This window comes from Falco punctatus, assembly GCF_963210335.1.
Source record: "Falco punctatus genome assembly, chromosome: 7".
NCBI classification, from domain to species: domain Eukaryota; kingdom Metazoa; phylum Chordata; class Aves; order Falconiformes; family Falconidae; genus Falco; species Falco punctatus.
Genome location: NC_137587.1, coordinates 16,199,576 through 16,221,354, shown reverse-complemented (window position 1 = coordinate 16,221,354; position 21,779 = coordinate 16,199,576). Strand labels below are relative to the sequence as shown.

At 36.9% G+C, this 21,779-nt stretch overlaps 1 protein-coding gene across 1 annotated transcript in view; it reads left to right on the top strand.

The window, feature by feature from the left end:
* The window catches only part of AQR (aquarius intron-binding spliceosomal factor), a 55,631-nt gene extending 34,357 nt beyond the window's left edge, over nucleotides 1–21,274 (top strand). Inside the window, exons 25-35 of the mRNA XM_080394730.1 lie at nucleotides 3,089–3,224; nucleotides 4,629–4,838; nucleotides 5,665–5,802; nucleotides 6,621–6,692; nucleotides 9,898–10,085; nucleotides 11,726–11,897; nucleotides 14,426–14,596; nucleotides 15,330–15,415; nucleotides 16,218–16,392; nucleotides 17,485–17,598; nucleotides 20,755–21,274. Of these exons, the coding sequence (XP_080250856.1) occupies nucleotides 3,089–3,224; nucleotides 4,629–4,838; nucleotides 5,665–5,802; nucleotides 6,621–6,692; nucleotides 9,898–10,085; nucleotides 11,726–11,897; nucleotides 14,426–14,596; nucleotides 15,330–15,415; nucleotides 16,218–16,392; nucleotides 17,485–17,598; nucleotides 20,755–21,003 (1,711 nt within the window). The 3' untranslated portion in view covers nucleotides 21,004–21,274. The remainder of the gene's footprint in view (nucleotides 1–3,088; nucleotides 3,225–4,628; nucleotides 4,839–5,664; nucleotides 5,803–6,620; nucleotides 6,693–9,897; nucleotides 10,086–11,725; nucleotides 11,898–14,425; nucleotides 14,597–15,329; nucleotides 15,416–16,217; nucleotides 16,393–17,484; nucleotides 17,599–20,754) is intronic.
* The last annotated feature ends 505 nt before the right edge of the window (nucleotides 21,275–21,779 follow it).

Sequence of the window (21,779 nt, the reverse complement as noted above, 5' to 3'; positions counted from 1 at the left end):
TTCTTAGGAGCTAGTATATGGCGTTGTGGTTTGGCTTTGAGGTGAGACTTCAGTTTCTCGGGGCTTGTTAGCAAAAAGGCTGGAGGGGCACAAGGAACAGGGAGGGGACACAGCCAGGGCAGCTGGCCTGAACTAGCCAAAGAGGGATTCCACACCATGGGACGTCATGCCTGGTGTAATCTACGGGGGGGGGGGGGGTTGGCCGGGACTGCGAGGTTGTTGCTCCGGGACTGGCTGGGCACGGGTCAGTGGGCAGTGAGCAGTTACATTGTGCACCACGTGTTCCTTTCTTCCTTTCCCTCTGGATTTTATTCTTTCCCTTCCCCTTTTCATTATAACTGTTATTGTCATCATTGTTATTAATGTTTCATTTTTATTCTCTTTGAATTATTAAATTGTTCTTTCAACCCTTGAGGTTTACATTCCTTTCCAACTCTCCTCCCCATCCCTCAGGGTGAGTGGGGACTGAGAAAGTGGCTGTATGGTGCTTAATTACCAGCTGGGGTTAAACCAGGACAGTGAGAAAGGAGGTGCTAATGATAATCTCACTTGCATAAACATTGTAGCAAGATGTATGTGTTGAATCCATCCTACCTTGTAAATGAGCAATGAGCTGAGCTTGAGAAGCTTTTACTTTTCTCATATTATTGAATCCTAGTAACACAGAGTTCACTTGTTTTCAATACAGGAGTAAGTAATTTTGGCTCTTATTCAGTAGAGAAACTGTGTTCCCTTGAGAATCCAAAGGCAGAATCGGTCAGTTCCTTGTTCACAAACTTAGCTGTTTGAATAAAAGTAGTTTGTTATTTTCTGGGCCCATATACACTTCATAGAATTAATTGGTTGTGTGAGAGAATGTTGAATAAGAAAAGTAACTTTGTGCAGTTACAAATTTTTTCTACAGATAAAAGATCACTTCTGCTGGCATGGTAAATATTGCATTAATAAATATAAATGTTAAATTAAATGTTCTGCTTTTAATTCTTCAGAATGATGCTTAACTACAAAGTTGCTTATTTCATTGGCAAATAACACGTTTTGAAGAATATATACATAAGGAAAGCTATCAACTCTATATCGATAAAGACTTAAGAACCCGTTCTTGTAAATATTTGAAAGTTTGTCACTTGTTAGTCCAATTGACATCAGTAGCACTTCACACATTCTAAGTGGGGGTATAATGGTTATGCACTGGAAATAACTGAACTTTCCAGTACTAGATTATAAAAGCAATACTTTGACTTCAAAAGCTGCAGTAAAAATTAGATATAGTCACTAGAAGCTACCCACATATGCATAGTTGAGTTTCAGTTAGCAAAATAAATACTTTATGATTTTTTTTTTTTTTTTTTTATATTGAATGCTTTGACATAGTCACGTTATTCCAGAAATTTGATAGCCAAAATCTTAGTGCAATGATGCCATGGAAGGTATTTATTTAGTAATATCCATGGTTTAGTGTATTCCTTGAACAGTAGGGCTCATCATTAAAAGGAGTTTTCTTTGAGTTGCTCTACATTTTCTGTTTTCATTGTTTTTCAAGGTAACTCCAGACCTATGGGACATTACTGCAAGTCCTGTGGGTTCTGGCAGTTTGGGAGGGAGAGACAAGGGTTGAGGAACATGTTTAAAGGTGCACTGCACACTGAGAGGATAGGTTTATTTCCTGTATGTCTTTGGTTTGTTTTTAGATTGCTTCTGGGTTCATAGTTTTTCTGTGTCAGTCTGCTTTAGAGGGCACAGTACTGCTCGAGGAATTTCTACTGCTTGAGAGCTGTGTTCCTTTTTTGCTCCCTCTGCAGGCACAGCAAAGTGGGGCAGGGGATATAAGAACATAAGGTGGAGAGGAGCTGATTAAACTGGTACTGCCACCTAAACACAAAGGGAATCACAGCTAAAGAAAACTTACGTAGCAATGGACAAATACATATAAGAGGATGTACGACTTAGGTTGTGAGAAACAAGAGGACATTGGAAGTGTGAGGTTTCCAACAAACTGGTTGCAGTCACTTGTAATTATAATAGATTAGTTTTACTGAAGAAGAAAAACCTGCTCAGTATTCCAAGGATCTTAACTGTCATAGTTCCTAAGGAAATTGTTTTTTTTCCAGTTTTCCAGAACAATGTCGTATTCAGTTGTGTCTTAGTAAATTCAAATCTCCAGTTTTAACTACTCTTATCCTTCTAAATAAGACAGTAGAACCTTGTGATTACCAGGGATTGGGTTGGGTTTTTTCTGTGCAGAAAGCGTATTTTATGAAGGGTAATTTTCATAACCTGAAAGTTAGCCTTCATTCACATTTGAGCTTCTAACTATGTATGCATTTTTAAAAGAAAGTGTCCTGTTCCTCTCACTACTTTAAATCCACCCATTTATACTACTTTTTAATCTGTTTTCTTTTTTAGTAATGTAAGTGATTTTTGTTCTTGTACTGCTTCTGGGGGTGGGGGACTGTATGGAGTAAAAAAATTGATTTGTAAAGGAAAAAAATTGAGCTTAAACTGTGTAAGAGGAGGAAGAACAGAAGGAGTAGGTTACAAACTAACCATAAAAGTCGTAAAAGTTATTCAACAGGCAGTGATGAGTACAGGACTTCTTATATGTGGATGCAGACCTGTCAGTTATGGTGGGCTAAGCATTATTGCAAAATGTTTTGTGTATTGCCAAAGGAAGTCAGCCTTATCATACTGAAACTTGGGATGTAGGTTCTATTTATGGTGGTCCACAGACTTGTATAACTTGCTTGTATTTGTGTAAGTTGTAGTGTACCATAGTTCATGAATGGTACATTGGAAGTAATGCTTTTCTGCTTTACAGATTTACTAACACTTAGGAAGCTTTTGTTATAGCGATGGGATGAAAGAAGCTTTTTCTACTGTAATGGCTTTTGCATAGCTCTGTAAATTATTAGGGCTCAACTGATAAAAATACTATGTGGCAAGTTGTTAGTTTTTGGAACTGGGTAGTAGTTATGGGGGGTTTTTTGGGGGGGTGTTGGTTTTTTATGATCTCTGAATGTGATATTTAGATAAAACAGTTGCAAATTAAATACATTTAAACAAAAATTATATTTGATCCATTTTGTAGGTACGGAAGAGTTAATTATGTGCTAGCTCGAAGACTTGAACTTCTACGAGAAGTTGGGCGATTGCAAGAGAGTCTTGGAGTCCCAGGAGATGTTTCTTACACTTGTGAAACAGCTGGCCACTTTTTCTTATACCAAGTAAGGACAGAAATACTTCCACAGAGACTGTATGACCTCAGCATGTTATGAAACACTTTTGTAGAAATTGGAGCGAATTTTTGAGAATTGAGTCAAAAAAAAAAGCATTTTCTTTGGTGGTTTAAAATACAATAACAGCCAAAGTTACAATTGTGACATTACTTACTTGTATTGCTATTGCTTTAAATCCTGCCTGGTGATTCACCCATTGAAAGGCTGTCGCCGCTGCACATCTTGACTGCTAGCAAGGATTCTAACCTGAAGTTTCTCCTTCAGATAGGAAGATCTGTGGGCTGCTTTACATTTTGGACAAACATTAGAGCACCTACTCATTGGTCCCACTAGAAAGCTTTTATGGCGTTACATGCCAGTGTGAAATCAGATGCATAATATACAAAATGTTGATTTTCTGTATATTGTATATCCCTCATTTCCCTTCCATGTATTTTTCAGTGACATGCTTCACATTAGCAATTAGTGTGGCTTAAGCAGACTTGTAGAGTGGTACTTACGATCAAATGTGTGCACTGTGTGTGTTTTTAGAGATGTTACTCTAGGTTAGCTGTAGTGTGCACGTAAACACTAAATGGAAGTTAGGTGTTGAAGAGTGCTAGGAGCACTGCTAGAGCTCATCTTTTGGTTCAGCTTCCTCCAAAAGAATGCTGCTTGGTATTTAAGCCAACGTACTGTAAGTGGAGGTAATCAAGTGATTAGCTTCTGTATTGGATTTATGCAGCAAGGTTTTGGTAGCAGGGGGCTGCAGGAGTGACCTCTGAGAAGAGGCCAAGGGCTGCCCTGTGCTGGACATGGCCAGCTCCCACAGACCCACCACTGGCCAAAGCTGAGCCCATCAGTGACACTCGTGGCACCTCTGTGAAAACATCTTCGAGAATACGTAAAACCCCAATGAGCAGTAGCTGAGGGCAGAGGGCAGTGTGAGAAACAACTCCACACATGAAGGTCAGAAGGAAAAGGAGGGCCAGGAGGTGCTCCTGTCACCAGAGCAGAGATTGCCCCACAGCTGATGGAGAGAACCATGGTGAGGCAGGTTGTCCCCCTGCAGCCTGTGGAAGACCCCATGCCAGAGCAGACGAACGTGCCCTGAAGGAAGCTGCAGCCTGTGGAAGACCCCATGCCAGAGCAGGGGAGAAGCGTGAGGAAGGGCTGGCAGAGATGCGATGTTATGAATTTGAATAAGCCCCATTCCTTCTGCACTCCAGGTTGACGCACTGCTGTCAACCCACGGCAGCTTCAAAAGTGTTGTCCTGATACAAGGTCAAATGCTAATTTAGACATAACTGTTTTGTGATATTATTTTTTTTTCAATATTGCATGTGCAAGACTACACTTTGCAAATGACTTTATGATATAAAAATGTCAGAATGTCACTTTTGTTTGCCATAGGTAATGTCTCGTTGGGAGGAGTATATCAGCAAAGTGAAAGTTAAAGGTGGAAAATTGCCAGATGTTACGGATGTCTCCGGTTTCTTTCCTTTTCATCAGTATTTTGCAAATGCGCCTCAACCAATTTTCAAAGGCAAATCCTATGAAGAAGATATGGAAATTGCTGAAGGGTGTTTTAGGCATGTTAAGAAAATATTCACTCAGCTTGAGGTAAGACATGTCACTGGAAGGTAAGTGGATCTGCTGATCCTATAAAAAACTTTACACAGTTCCGAAATTCTCATTTGCTCTACATCCTAAAAGGAGTACGTATCTCTAGGTATCTTCATTAGTTTGCAGGACATTCAGGTGAGAGTTTACACCTTTGAGTAATATAGACACATCTCACAATAGAGGCAAGGGGCTTATCTGTTTGTTGTTTTTTTTTTTTATCTTGGGAAGCAGCCATTCTGCCAGTTTGGTTTTCACTGATTAGGTTACTAGGGTTGGTGTCCCTATCACTGTTCCTCTGATCCTCACAGGGTCATTGTATTTACAGTGAATTGCCTTTAATCAGGTAACCTAGAAGTAACTTAAACAGATTATCTTCTGTTTTTCCCAGAACTGCTTGAGAGGCTTTTAAAAGTTAGGGTAAAGGTGACCTGTGTATCATTTGGTTATATTAACTGTGGTGGTCTTTCTAATACTGAAGTTGATGTGATGTTATGATACGGTAAAGTATGGAACAGGAAGATAGAGTAGAACAAAAATTTGGGGGATTCTGAAAAGGTTCCTCAGAATTAATTGAATAATTGTTTGCAAATTTATATATGCACACAGGTTGCAGAATTCATTGATGTATTTTTAAAACATTGGTTTTTGTAATATTGTGGTTTCCAGGTTTAGCTTTAAAAGTATTATTCAGATGGGATTGTTAACAGCAGATACCTCCTAACTCTCTTACCTAATTATATTAAGAAGGTGGCCAGATAGTTTGAGTGAATACCTTTTATAAGCAATAATTTTTTGTATTCTGACTTTCTTTTCACCTCCATAGGAATTCAGAGCATTTGAACTTCTCCGCAGTGGCCTGGATAGATCCAAATACCTGTTGGTGAAAGAAGCAAAAATCATTGCCATGACTTGTACTCATGCTGCTCTGAAACGACATGACCTGGTTGAATTAGGTTTCAAAGTAATGATTATACTACACTAATTGGTTTCTGGATTTGATTCCTCCTGCCACTTGTATAAACTTTTTGTCTGTCCTAAATCTAGGCAACTAGATTGTTTTGAGTTACAGCTTTTTTACCAGTTTCAATTTGTAATTTTACTTCTGTAAGTAAAGAAAAATTTAACTTCTGTAAGTAAAAGATGAGATCACTTGTAAGCTATTGCATACATGAAAATGCTTAATAGTGCATGTCTATTAAAGAAAAGTTACTTTTGCCATGTTAGATGGAACTGCAGTGATATGACTGAGTAATAAAACAAAGGTAGAATTGAGGGGAAAAAACCATGGCCTTTATAACTTTCTTTACCTAAAAAATGAACTATGATGCCATGCTGTTTTCACTCTGCAGTGTTAATGATAGGTATTAATTTAGTACAGACTTCTAGATGAAAGCTCACCACCAATAATTCCTTCGGTATTATTTTTCTCTGATAACACACTTGCATTGAATCACGAAAGTGCTGCTTTTCTGCTTCAGTGCAAAGATACCAAATTAGTTTGTTCCACTGCAAAAAGGTTTTCTCTTGTGGATGGGTTGTGGCATATGGGAAGCATGTCATGGATTCCTTCTAGATGTAAGCCGTGATTGGTACAGATGGATCTGCCATTGATGTAGAAGGATTTTTACTGATATTGTGCCTATAAGGTAAAATCTGCAGTAACTGTCCCGCCCATCAAAAACCAAATGAGGAATTGGTGTTTACTTTTGGTAGGCTGAATAACAGCATTATTATGTTATTAATTGTTATTAATTGATGGACATCTCTTTTCTTTCTCAGTATGACAACATTTTAATGGAGGAGTCTGCTCAAATTCTGGAGATAGAAACCTTTATACCTCTCCTGTTGCAGGTTAGACCTGAATCATAAAACATGTTACAAAAGATGATAAATGAAAGTCTGTGGTTTTAAACAATACAGAATATTAAAAGGAAAATGTCTTGTGCAGAAAGTAACCTAGAACAGATGTTTGCCATTAGAGTGCACAGTTAAGAACTTTCATATTGTTCTATATTAGTTGTTTATCCTTGGGTTTTAGTATTACGGAGTAAGCTACTATGGTTCTAAAAATGTTGGTTTTATTGACTAAATAGTAGGATTAGCAGATTTTAATTTTGAAAATGAGAAAGTGAACATGTTCATGTAAACTAGGTCCTGGCTTTGTTACTTTTATTCTATCTCATTTAATAGTGATTATTGCTAATTTTTTTTTTTTACATTATTACTTCTTATTAAATAATGGTTTTGTTTCCCAAGAATATCAGACTTACATAATTGCCCTGTGTTATCCTGTCTGCTTGTGGTGTTTGGTCAGTTTCAAGATTAACAGAGCTGGAGAGATACTAAGTACCTACAACTTTAAGGAAACTTGAAGCCAGATAGAGAAGAGATATTCTAATTGATATTACACCTCCACAGAAAGAAAAGAAATGGTTACTTGTTCTGCTTCTACTGTTGCCCAATAATTCCACAACTTTGGTCCAGCTCATTGGTAAATGTTTAGCCTGCAATCAGCTGCAGCTTGTACACTGTTTGGCAAACCAACAGTTGGTAGATAAAGGAATGTAGTTGTGATACAGTTGAATGGAAGTCTTGCAGCTGGAAAGGTGCTGCTAAGGAAAAGAAGGAAGGAAGGAAACTGAAGTTCATGTGGCCCATAGGATACTTACAGTACAGTCTGTAGGAAGCCAGGTTAGCAATAGCTCAGTAACACAAGGGGTTGTGATAGAGGGTCAACACTGCCAATTTTAAAGTTGAGTATGTTTCCCTAAAAACATTTACTGTAATCATTTCTAAACTCAACACGTTCACTCAGACTGTCTTGAAATTTTTTGTGCCTCCAGCGAAGACTATTTATCTGTGGTTGCTTTTAGCAACTTGAGAGGCATCACTTTCCTCTTTTTAAGAGCTAGAGGATTTCATAAGGAAGGAAAATGTGCTTCTCAAACATCTGTGGCTCTGTAATCTCAGATTATCATGAGATAAAATTTCACCTCTCAAAGTGAAGTATGGGCTCCCTCAGGAACTCTGTGCAAACTCTTTAGCTGCAAATCAGAAGCTGATGTGTGGGAAATCAGTAAAACGAAGACAGTCTGTACTGTGGACTTGATTCTTACTCTAGTGACTCTGAAAAATACACAGTCTGCATTTGCTCATGATCTGAAATTAAGCTTCCTTCAGAAGTTTTGCCTGGAGGAGATATTTTTATTGAAAAGGAATATTTTTAAGTCTCTTAGAAAACCACATCCAAGCTTTTGGATTTTCATTCTGAAGGAAAGTTAATCTCAATTGGAAAAGGCGTGATAGAAACTCCATGAAATATTTGATATGATTTCTAAATACAGCTCATAATTTTTCACTTTGCTGTTTAACAATGGAGAGTAGAATACAATTGCAGGAAAGTAACTCAGTATGGGCCTAGTGCACAAAAGAATGTGTGTGTCCAAGTTAACCATATTGCTGTTAAACCCAAGTCCTGTTTTCAGTTGCTGCTTAACTCTGTAGGTTTTTAAGTTTTAGGGACATTAATGTAGTACTGTAACACCTTCTTGATGTGTTAAAGACTGCAGAGTTTTGATAATTATGAGCAGGTAGGCAACTAATTCACTCTCTAAACTCCAAATACTGCCTGAACTCTGAACAGGAGCACATATTTCTCCGTCTTGTTTGGGGTGTTTGGAGAGCAAGCCTCTGTTGGGTGAGGCTTCTCACAAATCATAACACAACATTGTACTGCAGTGCTATGTAGTGAATAAATTGTGTGGCTTTTACCATGGGTTTCATTACTATATTTCTATATTACTATATTTCATGAAATAAGTATCTTCCAGTGTTTTTCAGATGTTTGAATGAACATTTAATAACCAGGTGCATCAGACTGGTGAGGGGAAATAAGTGTACGTAAGCAATGCAGAAGTTGGAGAGTTTTGTGTAATTAAAGCAGATTATTTCATCACAGAGCTGTATTCTGGGGTTATTCCATCTACAAGACCTTATTTACAAGAGCCATCCAAATAGTCCTGGAATACTGAGGGTTTTTTTTAACAAAACCTAAAGAACTAGGCTTACAAAGTAGTAGTACCTGATTTCTTGCACTTGCAATTCAGAGTAAGAATTTTTTTAAAACAGAGTTCTTTATAGAGAGCTCCTTGAGATTGAAATTGATGATAAGAGCAGAATGGTTATATAGAATGGGAAAAAAAAATTAGATCTCTTTCCATGCCATTGAAAATTACTTCTGTCCTCTTACTTTCTTACTAAGACATCTTTAGAGCTGAGGAGCTAGACAGTCCAGAGTTCAGTTTTCCTTCTTTGCTCTCTGATCAGAGAGGGCTTAAGAGCTCTTCCATTTCAAGAGGCAAGAAAAGGAACTTTAGGCTTTGTCTTGAATATGCTCCTGTGGGGAAAGGACAACAAACATACTGAAGCACTTTCAGTCCAAGAGCTATGGTGAGGATTAGTTAAGAGGCACATCCTGGTCATGGAAAAGGCCATGTGGGAATTCCAGAGGTAAACAGGTGAAGCATGTGAACTAAAGAGACACTTGAAAGGCAGGTTTGGTTTGTGCCTTAGGTGTGTGAGCACTAAAACTGTTTCAGATGCTTCAGGCAGTTCATATTCACTGTCTCAGAACCCAAGAAATAAACATTTAAAGGTCTGTTCTAGGATAACACTACTGTGTAGAAATCAGGAGTATTTTTACTATTGTAACTCCTGTAATTGTGGTTCTTCCTTTTGTCACCTGAAAATATATTACTTTTGGCCTTTAAAATAATATGAAATTTATTCTGATGTTTCTCTACTGATTTTAATAAACTTACATGTTGCTTTGTAAGAAACAAGACTTTGTTTTAAACACTTATTCTTTTACTCCCTTTTTCTGGTAGTAGTTTGGAAAGAAGCTAAAAGTCTTTAAAATGGCTGCAGTTCAGTGTAGCTTAAGAACAAATGTTGAAATTTGTTTAGGGCTTAGACTAAGACAGCCAGTGTGACTATTAATGTGTTGTAAACTGAGTGCCTCGATTATATTGTAATAGTTGTAATTGTTTAAATCTAGAACCCCCAGGATGGATTCAGTCGTTTGAAGCGGTGGATTATGATTGGTGACCATCATCAGTTGCCACCAGTCATTAAGAACATGGCTTTTCAAAAATACTCCAACATGGAGCAGTCTCTTTTTACACGGTTTGTCCGTGTTGGAGTGCCAACTGTTGATTTGGATGCACAGGGAAGAGCAAGAGCAAGGTAAGACAGAGAAAACTGCATATCTAGCTTGTAAGAAATCACCAGATGAAAAATTGGAAAAGTGCAAACTTCTATCCTAACAATAAAAACCAAGCTTACAAAATTACATACGCAAAACTTTAGTTGTTTTGTTCCGTTTGTTTCAGCTTAGACTGGGAAGGCAGATTTTACTTTGCTGAAATGTAATCAGATTTACTTTCTTTTTTGTTACATAGTAGTACTCTGCTATTGTATGAGTACTTTAATGAAAATATTGAAAAGTATGGTAGTAGTCTTAAGTGTTTAGGGCTTTTTGCAGTTGAGACTTTTTTGCAGAAAATTCCTTTTCTAAACTAATGTATTTAGTATAATCAAGGCTAAATAAAGATTTGATTTGACTATAAAATATTTCCCTTAGTCTGCAAAAGGATGCTTTCCTTGTGGTATTTCAGCAGAGCTTTAGCTTTGATTTGAGACAATCAGGTTGTCCATGCAAAAGTGTAAAGCCTTTTTTATATTGAAAGAGATACTGTGTCTCTCTAGTAAGATACCTTTTTTTTTTATCCATGTATTTGTCATTTCATTGTGGTAATTTAGATGTCAAATTTATTTATTGTGTCAAGTGCATATTTGTGGTGTTGTATTAAGAAGGGAAGAAGAAACAAAAAAGAGAAAATTACTTCACATGAAATCTTGCGGCTCTTAAGTTTAATTATAAATCCTAAATTTTTAGGCATAAAATGGAGTGAACCATACAAATAACCTTTTTTTTTTTTTCATGTAGGAAATGTTAGGGGTGGTAGAATATTACTTCCTAGTCACATGAACAACAGTTGAGTATGATTTTTAAAATGCAGATTATATCTGAGTATGATGATAAATTAAATTCATTTTGCCATCTACTACTTTGCAACATCTCAGCAAATCTGTTTGAGATAGGAGAGCAGAATTCCTTCTCTTTGCAGGCAATTTCAAGGATTTTTTCCACAGTTCCTTATGCTTTGTCTTTTCTGAATGTAGGTAGTAGCTTCACCATGAATTATCTGCTACTTTATCTGGTCTGGACATTGTTGTGCATTTGTGGATGAGGCATTTTTGTTATATTACTGTCCCTATAAGTACCAGAGATGATTCAGAATTGGGTGGATTTTTGATTGCTTTCCTTCACATCTCATGTTAATACATGGCAGTACACAAAATAAAATAAATTTCTTTTTGCAGTAAGAAGCTTTACAGCAGATAATGCAGAAAATCCTTTTTCTCTTACTCCTTCCTTTTGGTCAAGAAGCATTAATAATCCTTAAGTTTTGTTACCAAAGAGAATTCCTACTAGATTCCTTTGCAAAATTTGTACCCTTCGATGTAAAGCTGATGAACTAGAACAGGCTGAAAAGCTGAGTGTACTGCACTGCAGTGAAATCTGAAGTTTTCTGTGATAGAACACCAAACAGAATCAAAACTTAAAAATAAAGAATTGCTGGATAGCTTGTCTATGTTCATTTATATATATATACAGGCTATCCAGCAAAATTATTTTTTTCATTGAAAGCCTACACAGAACCCCTCACTTTCAAGATCAATGCTTCCATATCTGAACTATTTTGAATGAGTTCAAGAGCCAGCTTTAACTATTCGGGGTTTGTCTGTGTGTTTTTGAACAGTTTGTGTAACCTCTATAACTGGCGTTACAAGAATCTGGGTAACCTGCCTCATGTGCAGCTTCTGCCGGAGTTCAGAACAGCCAATGCAGGGTTTTTGTATGACTTCCAGCTTATAAATGTGGAAGACTTCAATGGTGTGGGAGAGTCTGAACCCAATCCTTATTTCTATCAGGTAAGGGAAGTATTATATGTATAATTTACTTGATTTGGTTATGGCTTATTAAATCTGCAATGAAGACAAACTATCAAAATACAGTAAACTGATGTTTAATTCATGTTCTCAGATAATTGAGTCATATGTGCGCATGATTTTTTTTTTTCTGCTTTTAATGAGTTTTGAATGTTGAAAATGGTAAGTTATTATGTTGTACTTTTTGCTTAAAGTGAATGACTGTGCTTGATATCTGTGTTTTCTCAGCGTTATGGGAGGGGTGAGATTTGGTATATAATTCATTGTGAAACATTGTTTTGGCCTACGGCAAATTAAAAGTTCATTGTAATTCAGCTGTACTGCCACTGCCATGATAGTGAAATAAACAGTAGCATTTCCCCTGTACAAGAAGGATTGAAGTTTGCCCTGTGACACATATGAGTTTGAAGAGGTGCTGTATTGATGTACATGGAAGAATGCTGAAAAGCCCAATCCTCAAAGAATGAAACAGTACTAAAAGAAATATACCTAAGAGGCAGAGAGACATTGAGGCTGAAGGAAATTGCCAAAAAAACCCTAGCCTTGGCATTTCTGAACTAAATTTTCAAATTAAGCCATCAACAACAGCTTCTGTCTGTTTCCCTTAAATATAGGAAAACCTTGTAATGAGGTGCTTATATTTTCAGTCTTCTTACTTTTCTTGTTTTAAAAACAGTGATGAAACAGACTCTGGTGCCTAAATCACCAGTTTGGGTTTTGGAAAATTTAGAAGCTGGAGCTGTGTGCGGGTTAATGGTTTAATTCAAATATGGAATTAACACCTTATATTTTGCTTAATATTGTGGAAAGCAAAGAATAGGCTTTAACATGATAATACTCATGGTCATTTTTTCCCCCCTGTGAAGATCATTGAGACTTATATTAATCTATTCTTTTAAAAGGTATGAAAGTTATTTGTAAGTTTTGCTTGGGTTCCTCTCAGGTGTTTTTAAATACAAACTAGTATGCTATTAGTGAAGAAAGCAACGGTGAGTCATAATCCACTCACATCTAAATTGAAGGCAGAGTTGTTTGAAGGGCAGAGTTTCTTTTGATTTTGTTTTTTAAGCTCTAACACTGTAATGTACAAGTAGTAAAAAAGTCCTGTGGAACAGGAACAGCTGAAATTAGTGCCTTAAAAATGGGTTTCTGGTAATTGAGAATCTGAGCACTGCTTTAGACCACTCCCGGGCCAAAGGTGATCTTGAGGATTGAGAGATATTAGCAGAGTATGTTTGTGGCATTGTGTGCTTTTTCATGAGGTAACAGTTTGATGCCATGTATTATTTCTCTTTGTGAATTTGGGTGTTTCTTTCCAGACTTAAAGGGGATTAAAATTTGCGGAATAGCTTTACACCCACAGGTGTTTGATATGCCTGGCAACTGCATTTCCCAAGTAATGCAGAGGCCATTTAATAAGAAAAAATAAATGAGGCTGGTATGTCCAGCCTAGTCAAATTTATGCCAAGTGGGGATAAGAGTCTCAGTATAAACAGAGCAGGAATAAATGTCGGCAATTGAGAACAGCTTTTTAACCTGGAAGGTAATTTTTGTTGACAGACAATGGATTTAAACAGGCTATGAATAACTTCAGTCTGGAAATAGAACAAAATTTCCTGTAGCCAAAAGAGTGATGCTTTGGGACAGACATTATTTCTTATTATGGCACAGAAAAAAAGTTAGGAAATACAAAATAATAGCTGGTCATTTGAAATTGAGTAAGCATATGGCCTGCTATAGAAATAACTGGATTTAATAATCTAGATGTCTTTTTCCTAATTAATAGTTGAAAGAAATTTACTTACTCGAATTCAACTAATTTTTACTTTCAGGTTACTGGAGAGTGAGTTACTGCAACTTGTTTGCGTGTATATTTGGAACCATGTTATATTGGCACTAAGTGTTTTTTAAATGCCTGTATTTACATACAGGTATCTGTAGATTATCAGCTTCTAATACTTTTTAACAAATAATTCCAGTTTTACCTATCAGGTGTGGGGGTTTTGGGCATGGGACCTTTAAGAAGGAAAAAAATGAAATATTGTTTGAGTTCTGCAATAATAATAGTTAAGGTGGCAGTTCCTTTGTGCAGACAGCTATGAGCATTTAATGCATGTAGATAAATATGTGTAAATATTTACTGGTCCATAAAACTAAATTATATTTAACATTTAATTATTATTGTATTTAAGCACTATTAAGTATTTAGAATTTAATGTTGTTGAAATAAAACTAGGAGCTTCTGCATGAATATTGGAAGGTGTCAATCAGTGGCTAACAATATCGATGTAGGTATTTTCAGCAGTTTTCTGAAGAGGAATCAAAATGAAGTTAAGTGTTCTTTTACTCTTTCAAAATGGCTTTTATTAAAAAGCAAAAAACCCACCAGATCTAGAGACATTTATCTCAGCACTGAGGCTTTTGTCTAAATACATGTTAACATCAGAGGTGGTGTTCTTTTCAACCCTACAAGTTGAGTAACCCCTTTTTCTCCTCTTTTAAACTTTAAGAATCTTGGTGAAGCAGAGTATGTTGTGGCAGTCTTCATGTATATGTGCCTGCTTGGTTATCCTGCAGACAAGATAAGTATCCTGACAACATACAATGGACAGAAGCATCTGATTCGTGATGTCATTAATCAGCGGTGTGGACATAATCCACTGATTGGACGGCCAAACAAGGTGACTTTTAAAATATCAGTCATTAGAGTGGTTCTGGTTTGTTTGTTTTTAAATTGTTATATTATAGAACAGACTAATAGATTCACAGCTTTCTGCACAAGTATTCCCTGGTCAACTACACATTCAATAACCTACATTCTATGGAATTTCATAGAGTAGTGCCCTTGTTTCTGCCTGTTTGTAATTTGACATACAAATTAAGTGAAGTCGGTGAAGTTGGAAAGGCTACCAACTACATGAGACAGAATAACTGTCGCTTATTTTGTCCTCAAAAAAAACCCCAACCAGACAAAAACCAAAGAAACCCCAAACCCACACCTTCAGGAAGATCCACTCAGAGTGGAAATGACTTGATAAAATCTAATGAAACAAATAAAAAACATGGCTATAAAAGTCTGATACTAATTCTGCACATTAAAACTCTGTGTTGTAAAACTGATGGCTTTCAACAATCTTTCAGTGTTAGTACCTTACTGTTAGCTGCCTGAATTGAATAAAAATGTAACAGAAACTTATACAGTCAGCCAAAAGCTCCTCCCAACATCTCCCAAAAAGAACAGGCTGATGATTTTTTTTGTTAAAGACCTACTTAACCAGAGTTAAAGTGCTTTCCTTTCTCTTCCCCTTTACTGCAGTCTCAGTCTGAAGTTGATGTTAAAATTTTGGTGTCACTGTTAATTGAAATGGCAAAGATTAACCTATGGAGGTTTTTTCTTGGTTTTTGATTCCCTAGGTAACAACTGTGGACAGATTTCAAGGTCAACAAAATGATTATATTCTCCTTTCACTAGTGCGTACCAAAGCTGTAGGCCACCTTAGGTATGTAAGAAGAAACTCTTGTAGTGTCATTAAACTACATGTTTTCTGTATCAGAAAGATGTTCATAGTCATTATACAAACATGTTCAATTATTTTAGTACGTAGTAGAAATGAAGTTTAATGTTATGTATTGGAAGTTCAGACATACTTCCTTTTATAACTGGTACCCTCTTCACAACCACTTTATCCTTCGGTAACGGCTCTTGTTCTATAACTAGTTTATATTACTGCAGATAGGCTGGACTTGATTTCACCCTAGTAGAACAATAGGCATGTAATGCTTGTTCAGTGAATGCAGGGTTAAATTTTCTCATAGACTCCTCCCTGTAAGCAAGCCTTTGGTTTATTTTGTCTCAGAACTGTTTGGTCACTGCTCACATTACATTATTATGTGTAGTTTCAAAAGTTGGCACTTCAGTTTTGGGGTAGGGTGGAGGAAGACTTGTCTAATCAGCAGTATTTAGATGAGTTACCAAACTCACATTTACTCATTCAGGGATACAGAAGTGCTGTTATGATTTTTTTCTCAGTGTCTATCTTTTCTTGTGAAGTCTAGGAAAATAGTAAAGGGTGATTTTTTTCATAATCATTGTTGGTACAGTGAACCCCCTTACATAATGGTTCAAGGATTTGATAGTTACTGAAACAGTATGTAGGGAGAAAATCTAAAGACAAAATGGTATTTTAGCAGATGATTATAATAATTTCCTTTAATTCAGACTTCTACATCCTTCTAGTTATTTTTATTGGAGCTGTGTCATCAGTGAAAAAGAACGTGATTGATTTTTTTTGTTTTCTGAAGGGATGTCCGACGATTAGTTGTTGCCATGTCAAGAGCCAGGCTCGGGCTTTATATCTTTGCAAGGGTGTCACTGTTCCAGAACTGTTTTGAGCTAACTCCAGCTTTCAGCCAACTCACAGCTCGACCACTTCACCTCCATATTGTTCCCACAGAATGTTTTCCAACAGCAAGACAGGTAGGAACAGCTGCTCTGAATTTTGCTATCTGTAATGGGGGGGCGGGGGTGTTTGCCCACTTTGAGTGGGCTATAAGAGGTGGGACCATCTTCTTTGCTAAACCAGTGCCTCTTGGATAATTATGTACCTAGAGTTAGCTTTTATCATGATACACACTAACTGTTTTTAATTGATCTTTCCACAAAACTTAGTCATCAATATGTTGTTGCATCTGGGTTTTTTTCCTAAGTTCTGCCTGTGTAAGTCAATAAATAATTTTCATTTGTGATAAATAGGTAAATTTTTAGTTATGAAACAAAATAATGTTATCTAAAAAATAGAAGAAGGGCCACACAAAGCTAATTGCTTCTCATTAAAAGAGGTAAAATTACATTTGACTGAGTAATTCAGGGTAACCAATCAACTTTTTTTAAATTGAGGCCAGAATCACAAAAGAGTTTTGTTGCTGAACTAGGTTCATAAATAGGAATCATAATGATTTGCACTAGATCTTTAGGGAAGGGTTTTTATTGATCATCTAAGCCCAGGACACAGAGTAAGATGCTAAATGAAGAAATGGAAGAGCACATCTGCATTGCTTCCTGAGCTTTGAGAAGGGGTGCCTGCATGAACTCAAAATTGTTACAGATCTTTCCCTGGTCTTAAGTGCTGTTGACAAGTTCGGGAGGGAGCCCTTCATTGGAAACTTTCAGGTCCACTGTGCAACAAAGAATGTGGTGGGCACGGTCAGCGAGTGTGAGCAAGAAGGAGCTGGACTGTGGTGGACAAGTAGGCTAGGTCCTAATCTGATCGTAAACTATTTGTGCCTCAATATGTTAAGTGACTCAAGTCCACGATGTACTTTATAGAGTAAGCATCAGAACCTGACCTTTCCATTTGAAGTTTCTTCCTTGGGCTGCAGTATTGTGATTAATCCAGTTCCCCAAACTGTAAGACCTATACTTCCTATCTTTCCAAAGAATTAGGCTTTTTTTTTTTTTTCCTTTAAAAGCATTTCTTAAGAGTTTGTTTTCTAATATAGTTAAATAACCTTTGAATAATGGTTATTTTGCTTTACTTGCTGAGTGTCTGCTTGTTTGCCCCTTCCTTAGAATGGAGAAAGACCATCTCATCAAATACATGTTATTAAGAACATGCCTCAAATGGCTAACTTTGTGTACAATATGTATATGCACATGATACAGAGTACACGCCACTATCAACAGGTAAGGACCTTCTAACTTTTGGAAGATGTGTGTTTAAAGTAAAACTGATTTTTTTTAGCAAGTGACATGAGATGCTGCTGAGATTTGAGACTTCCTATTATGTGTAAAATTCAAGAAAGTTTTATGACTGGGAGTGAGAACATTGAAGTTTTTAAAATCTTGCAGTAGTAACAGCTGTGTCTTTTAGTAATTTAAGACCCATTTGAAGTCCCCAAAACCAGGAGTAATTGATACCAAGTGCTAGACATGGCTCTGCCTGGGCCCAAAAATTCATCATTAATAGTAAAGAACTAGCCTGACCAGTATTTACTTGAAGTAAACTTGTGTGCTGTGTTTCAGGTAAGTGCAGCTAGTGGTATTATAGCACCACAGCATGGTGCAACAATATTTTGCAGTAGAGGTTCTCATGACAAGCCTGTAGTGTATAGAAAGACCAGATCATGTCTTGGAACCATTTTAACCATGTTAGTTCACTCTATTATCCCTGCTGGCTAGCAGCTGTAGCGTTTTTATTCTGGAGCGTTTTTTTTCAGCACTAGTTCAGCACCAAGCAAAGTAGCATGAGGTTGGAAGCAGTTGTAGATGCTTTCTCCCTTCTGTACCCATTTTTGTTCACGTTTAATCCCTGAAGCCGAATTCAGAACCCAACAGAAACATCTTGTCATCTTACGTATGTAAGCAGAGCTTTAAGGTAGTTTAGGTGATATGCTGAGCAGAAAGCTGCCTTTACTCAGCATACTTGGATCTGTAAATGCCTAGAGGTAGTTGATAGTAAACAGAAAGGGAGAGGTTTTAAATGCTACTGCTCAACTGCATCACCTTTCACTTAATGTGTGGGTGTGTCATGATTATATCACCACTAATTTGTTCTTTCATGGTACTCTGCAGTTCCCTTGTTTTTTTTCTCTTCTGAAGAATTTTCAAAAGTGGAAAAAATGTATGTAAAAGGGCACTCCTCACTCTGCATTAGCTGACTGTGGGAGGAGAGTGGTAGCATGGCTCTGTATCCTTAAACAGATTAGTCCGAGGAACTTGTCTCTGAGGTCTAGGTTCTGTTCTTTAATACAAGGATTTTTTGCCATCACCTTTCTTCCTTCCACCTTCCACTGACTGTTTCATCTAATATGGAACAGTGTAATCAGTAGAGATCAGAACCCAAAACTTCTCCTTTTACTGAATGTCAGGCTTTCAAATAGTAAATTTCTTTTTCTCTGCAGTTCTTACCCAGTGATTTGGTTTTTTTCTGGAAGGCATAGCTTCAGCCAGATTTGGAGTATTTTGCTATGCAGAAGAAGCCTTTGCCAGGTGGACAGGATACTTTCTCGCTGTTTTGAGGAAGTGCTCTAATTATCTGCTGTAAAGAAAAGGGGATGGAGAAAGAGGAGTGACACTACTAAAATCTCTTCTTGTAACTGTATGGGTTTTTTTAAAGTAGTGAGAACTCACTGCTGTTAGAAACCCAGTCCTGTAAGCATATGATGTGACTTGTTTTGGAGGCAATTTGTGTAATATAGTTGGAGATCTCTCAACTGTGCAGATTGTATGTGATGAAGACTCAATGGACACTGCATTTAGTCACATTCAGATGTAAATGAATAGCCCTGTCAAAACTAAGAAGTGAATACATGTCCTGAAAAGCAGATGACAGCATCTAAATTTTACCAAAAGATGGGTTTGCTTGACATCTTTATCAGATATGGATCCAATCCTTCTGCTAATACCAGTTACTTTTTAGCATCCTATTCTTGTTCAGTACTAGCTAAAATTAGTTACAAAACTGCTGTTTTCCTACTGTGGCAATGAGTCACATACTCCTTGCAGCAGAAGCCAAAAAGTAATCTGGGGGGGGGGGGGGGGAAAAGCATGCGTTACGTTTCTTTTGCCCTATTTAGTACAACATGATATTTTTCCTTTTCTTTTACGCTAGTCTTAACAGTAGTAGTCACGAAGCACAACATGCATCTAACTAAATCTAAGAAGAAAGAGTCTGAATTTGTTTCATGCATCAAGAATATATTTTTGTAATTAAAGCATATTTGGTTTTGAAAAACAATTTTTCTGTGAACAATTAATTAGAGACACCAGTATGATAACATCAAAGTCTACAAAAAAGCGCTTTTCATATCTCTGCTGGCAGTTATAATTGCTTCATAGATTTGCCTATGCTTGTCAGAAATTTGTAGTATTAGTGTCATCTAATTGGCAGTAAGACTTCACTGTAATTAAAACATTTAGTCACGTGAAGCCAAGTTGCTTTCAAGCAAAACAAAACTAAACAACCAACCATGGGACGTTTATCGACTTTCATTTAATTAAAATGCTTCACAGCGTTCCAAGGAAAAATCCATCAAGTCATTAAATAATGTCAGTCTGCAAGAAGTATGAGTGTTTCTGTACAACCTGGAGTTGTATAGCATTCATCCATCCTCTTCAATTCAGTGTATTCTTGAGGGTTTTTTCCCCCAAAGCCTGTGACACAGTTACTATTGCTGCTTATAATAGTTTGCAAACTACTCTTTTGGCTGTGAGCAAAACACTTGGAATATACTAAATTACTTTTCTAGAAGTATTACGTGAGAAATGTGTAAGCACTTCTTTAACTGTTACTGGAACTTGACAGCTGTGAAACTTGTGTACCTATGGGTAACATTCACACAGCATTTTATAAGGTATTTCAAGGGGAAATTACTGGAATGAGTTGTTAAAGACAGGCCTGTTAAAGGCCTCAAAAAGCAAGTTAAACATATATAGGAGTCTGAAATGGTAATCAGTGAGATTATGGTAGGAATGTGCCTGTTGCTCCAAGTAGGGATTTACCATAGCCCTATTACTTGTCTGGCTGTTTGGGATAATGAAATGTGTTTGATATACTTGAATTAGAAGTACTGAGTTCTTAACACCCTCTTTTAAGGCTAAAAATGTGTCTAGTAAGACCATTGTGTGAGCCAAGATTATTCTTAATTATTTATTTTTTTTATAGAGGAGTTAAGTGCCTTCAAATGTTTAGGGCTTCTAAATTTTAAGTCTTTGTTAACTTGTTATCTAATGCAAAATCCTAAATATAAGGTGAAACAGTCCAACCTAAAATAGGAATAGGCACCCGAATAGATGTATTTGTTGTAAAAACTGAAAATAAGTTCTTTTTTAATCATCTAGCGTTTACTGCCCCCACCTGCCATGATTGAAGAACCAGAAGTTACTCAGACTCAAGAGACTGAAGTAGAAAGTGAAGTGCAAGACACGCAGGAAGATGCAGAAGAAAAAGAGAATAAGGTAGGGGAAGAAGTGGTAAAGGAAGGAGAATTGAAAGTGGCCGAAGTGGATGAACATCGAACAATGCCAGAACACCCGGGAAGAGACAGTGATAGTGGAGACAGCGAACCTGAGAATGAGACTGAAAAGTGATCCACGGGATGTTTGTCCTCTACATGTTTTGGAGAACAGATGGGGAAAAAAAGCAGTTAGAAAAGTAATTGCTGTTTGTGCATTGACTTTTTTAAATGTTTGCTTGTGTAACATCACCCGTTGGGTATATTTTTCACTGAATGCTTTGTGGACTAGCAGAAGGTTTGGCAAACATTTTACTGAATTCTTGTCAGTATCAGTAATGTAATTTGATTAATGGATACGCAATTTCATTCTCAGAAGTTTTTCAGTAAAGATGCTTTTTATACCAGTTTTGAGTGTTTGGCTTTAATTCAGTCACTGCGTTACCCATTAAATATCACTGATTAAGTGTATTCGATATTAGTCAGACACTGCTTATAGTTTCCTTAATATTGTACAATGGAGAATTCCTTATGTAGGGCTGTGCTCAAATACACTGAGATGGTATCTTAGGTGTAGGCTCAAGTTCAGTGAGGTATTTGTGTGTGTGTGAGTAATGTGAATTACCATGGGACTTTGAAGTGTGTAAAAGCCTTTTTGAACGGGGACCTTAGCAGGTTCTCAGAATTTCTTGAGGCCCAGGTATTTAGCGACTTCTGATGCTGTTTTTAATTGATGGTTATTTACAGAAGTAGTAAGGATGCAGCTTTTCAACAGTACTGTTGTTTAAATAGTGTTTTGAAATAAATTTATTCCGTTTTAAGAGGACACAGTAATTGCCTAGCATAAAGCCACATGTGGAAGAAAAAGGGAAGTAGTTTCCTGAATGCAGGATTTGCAGAACTACGATATTG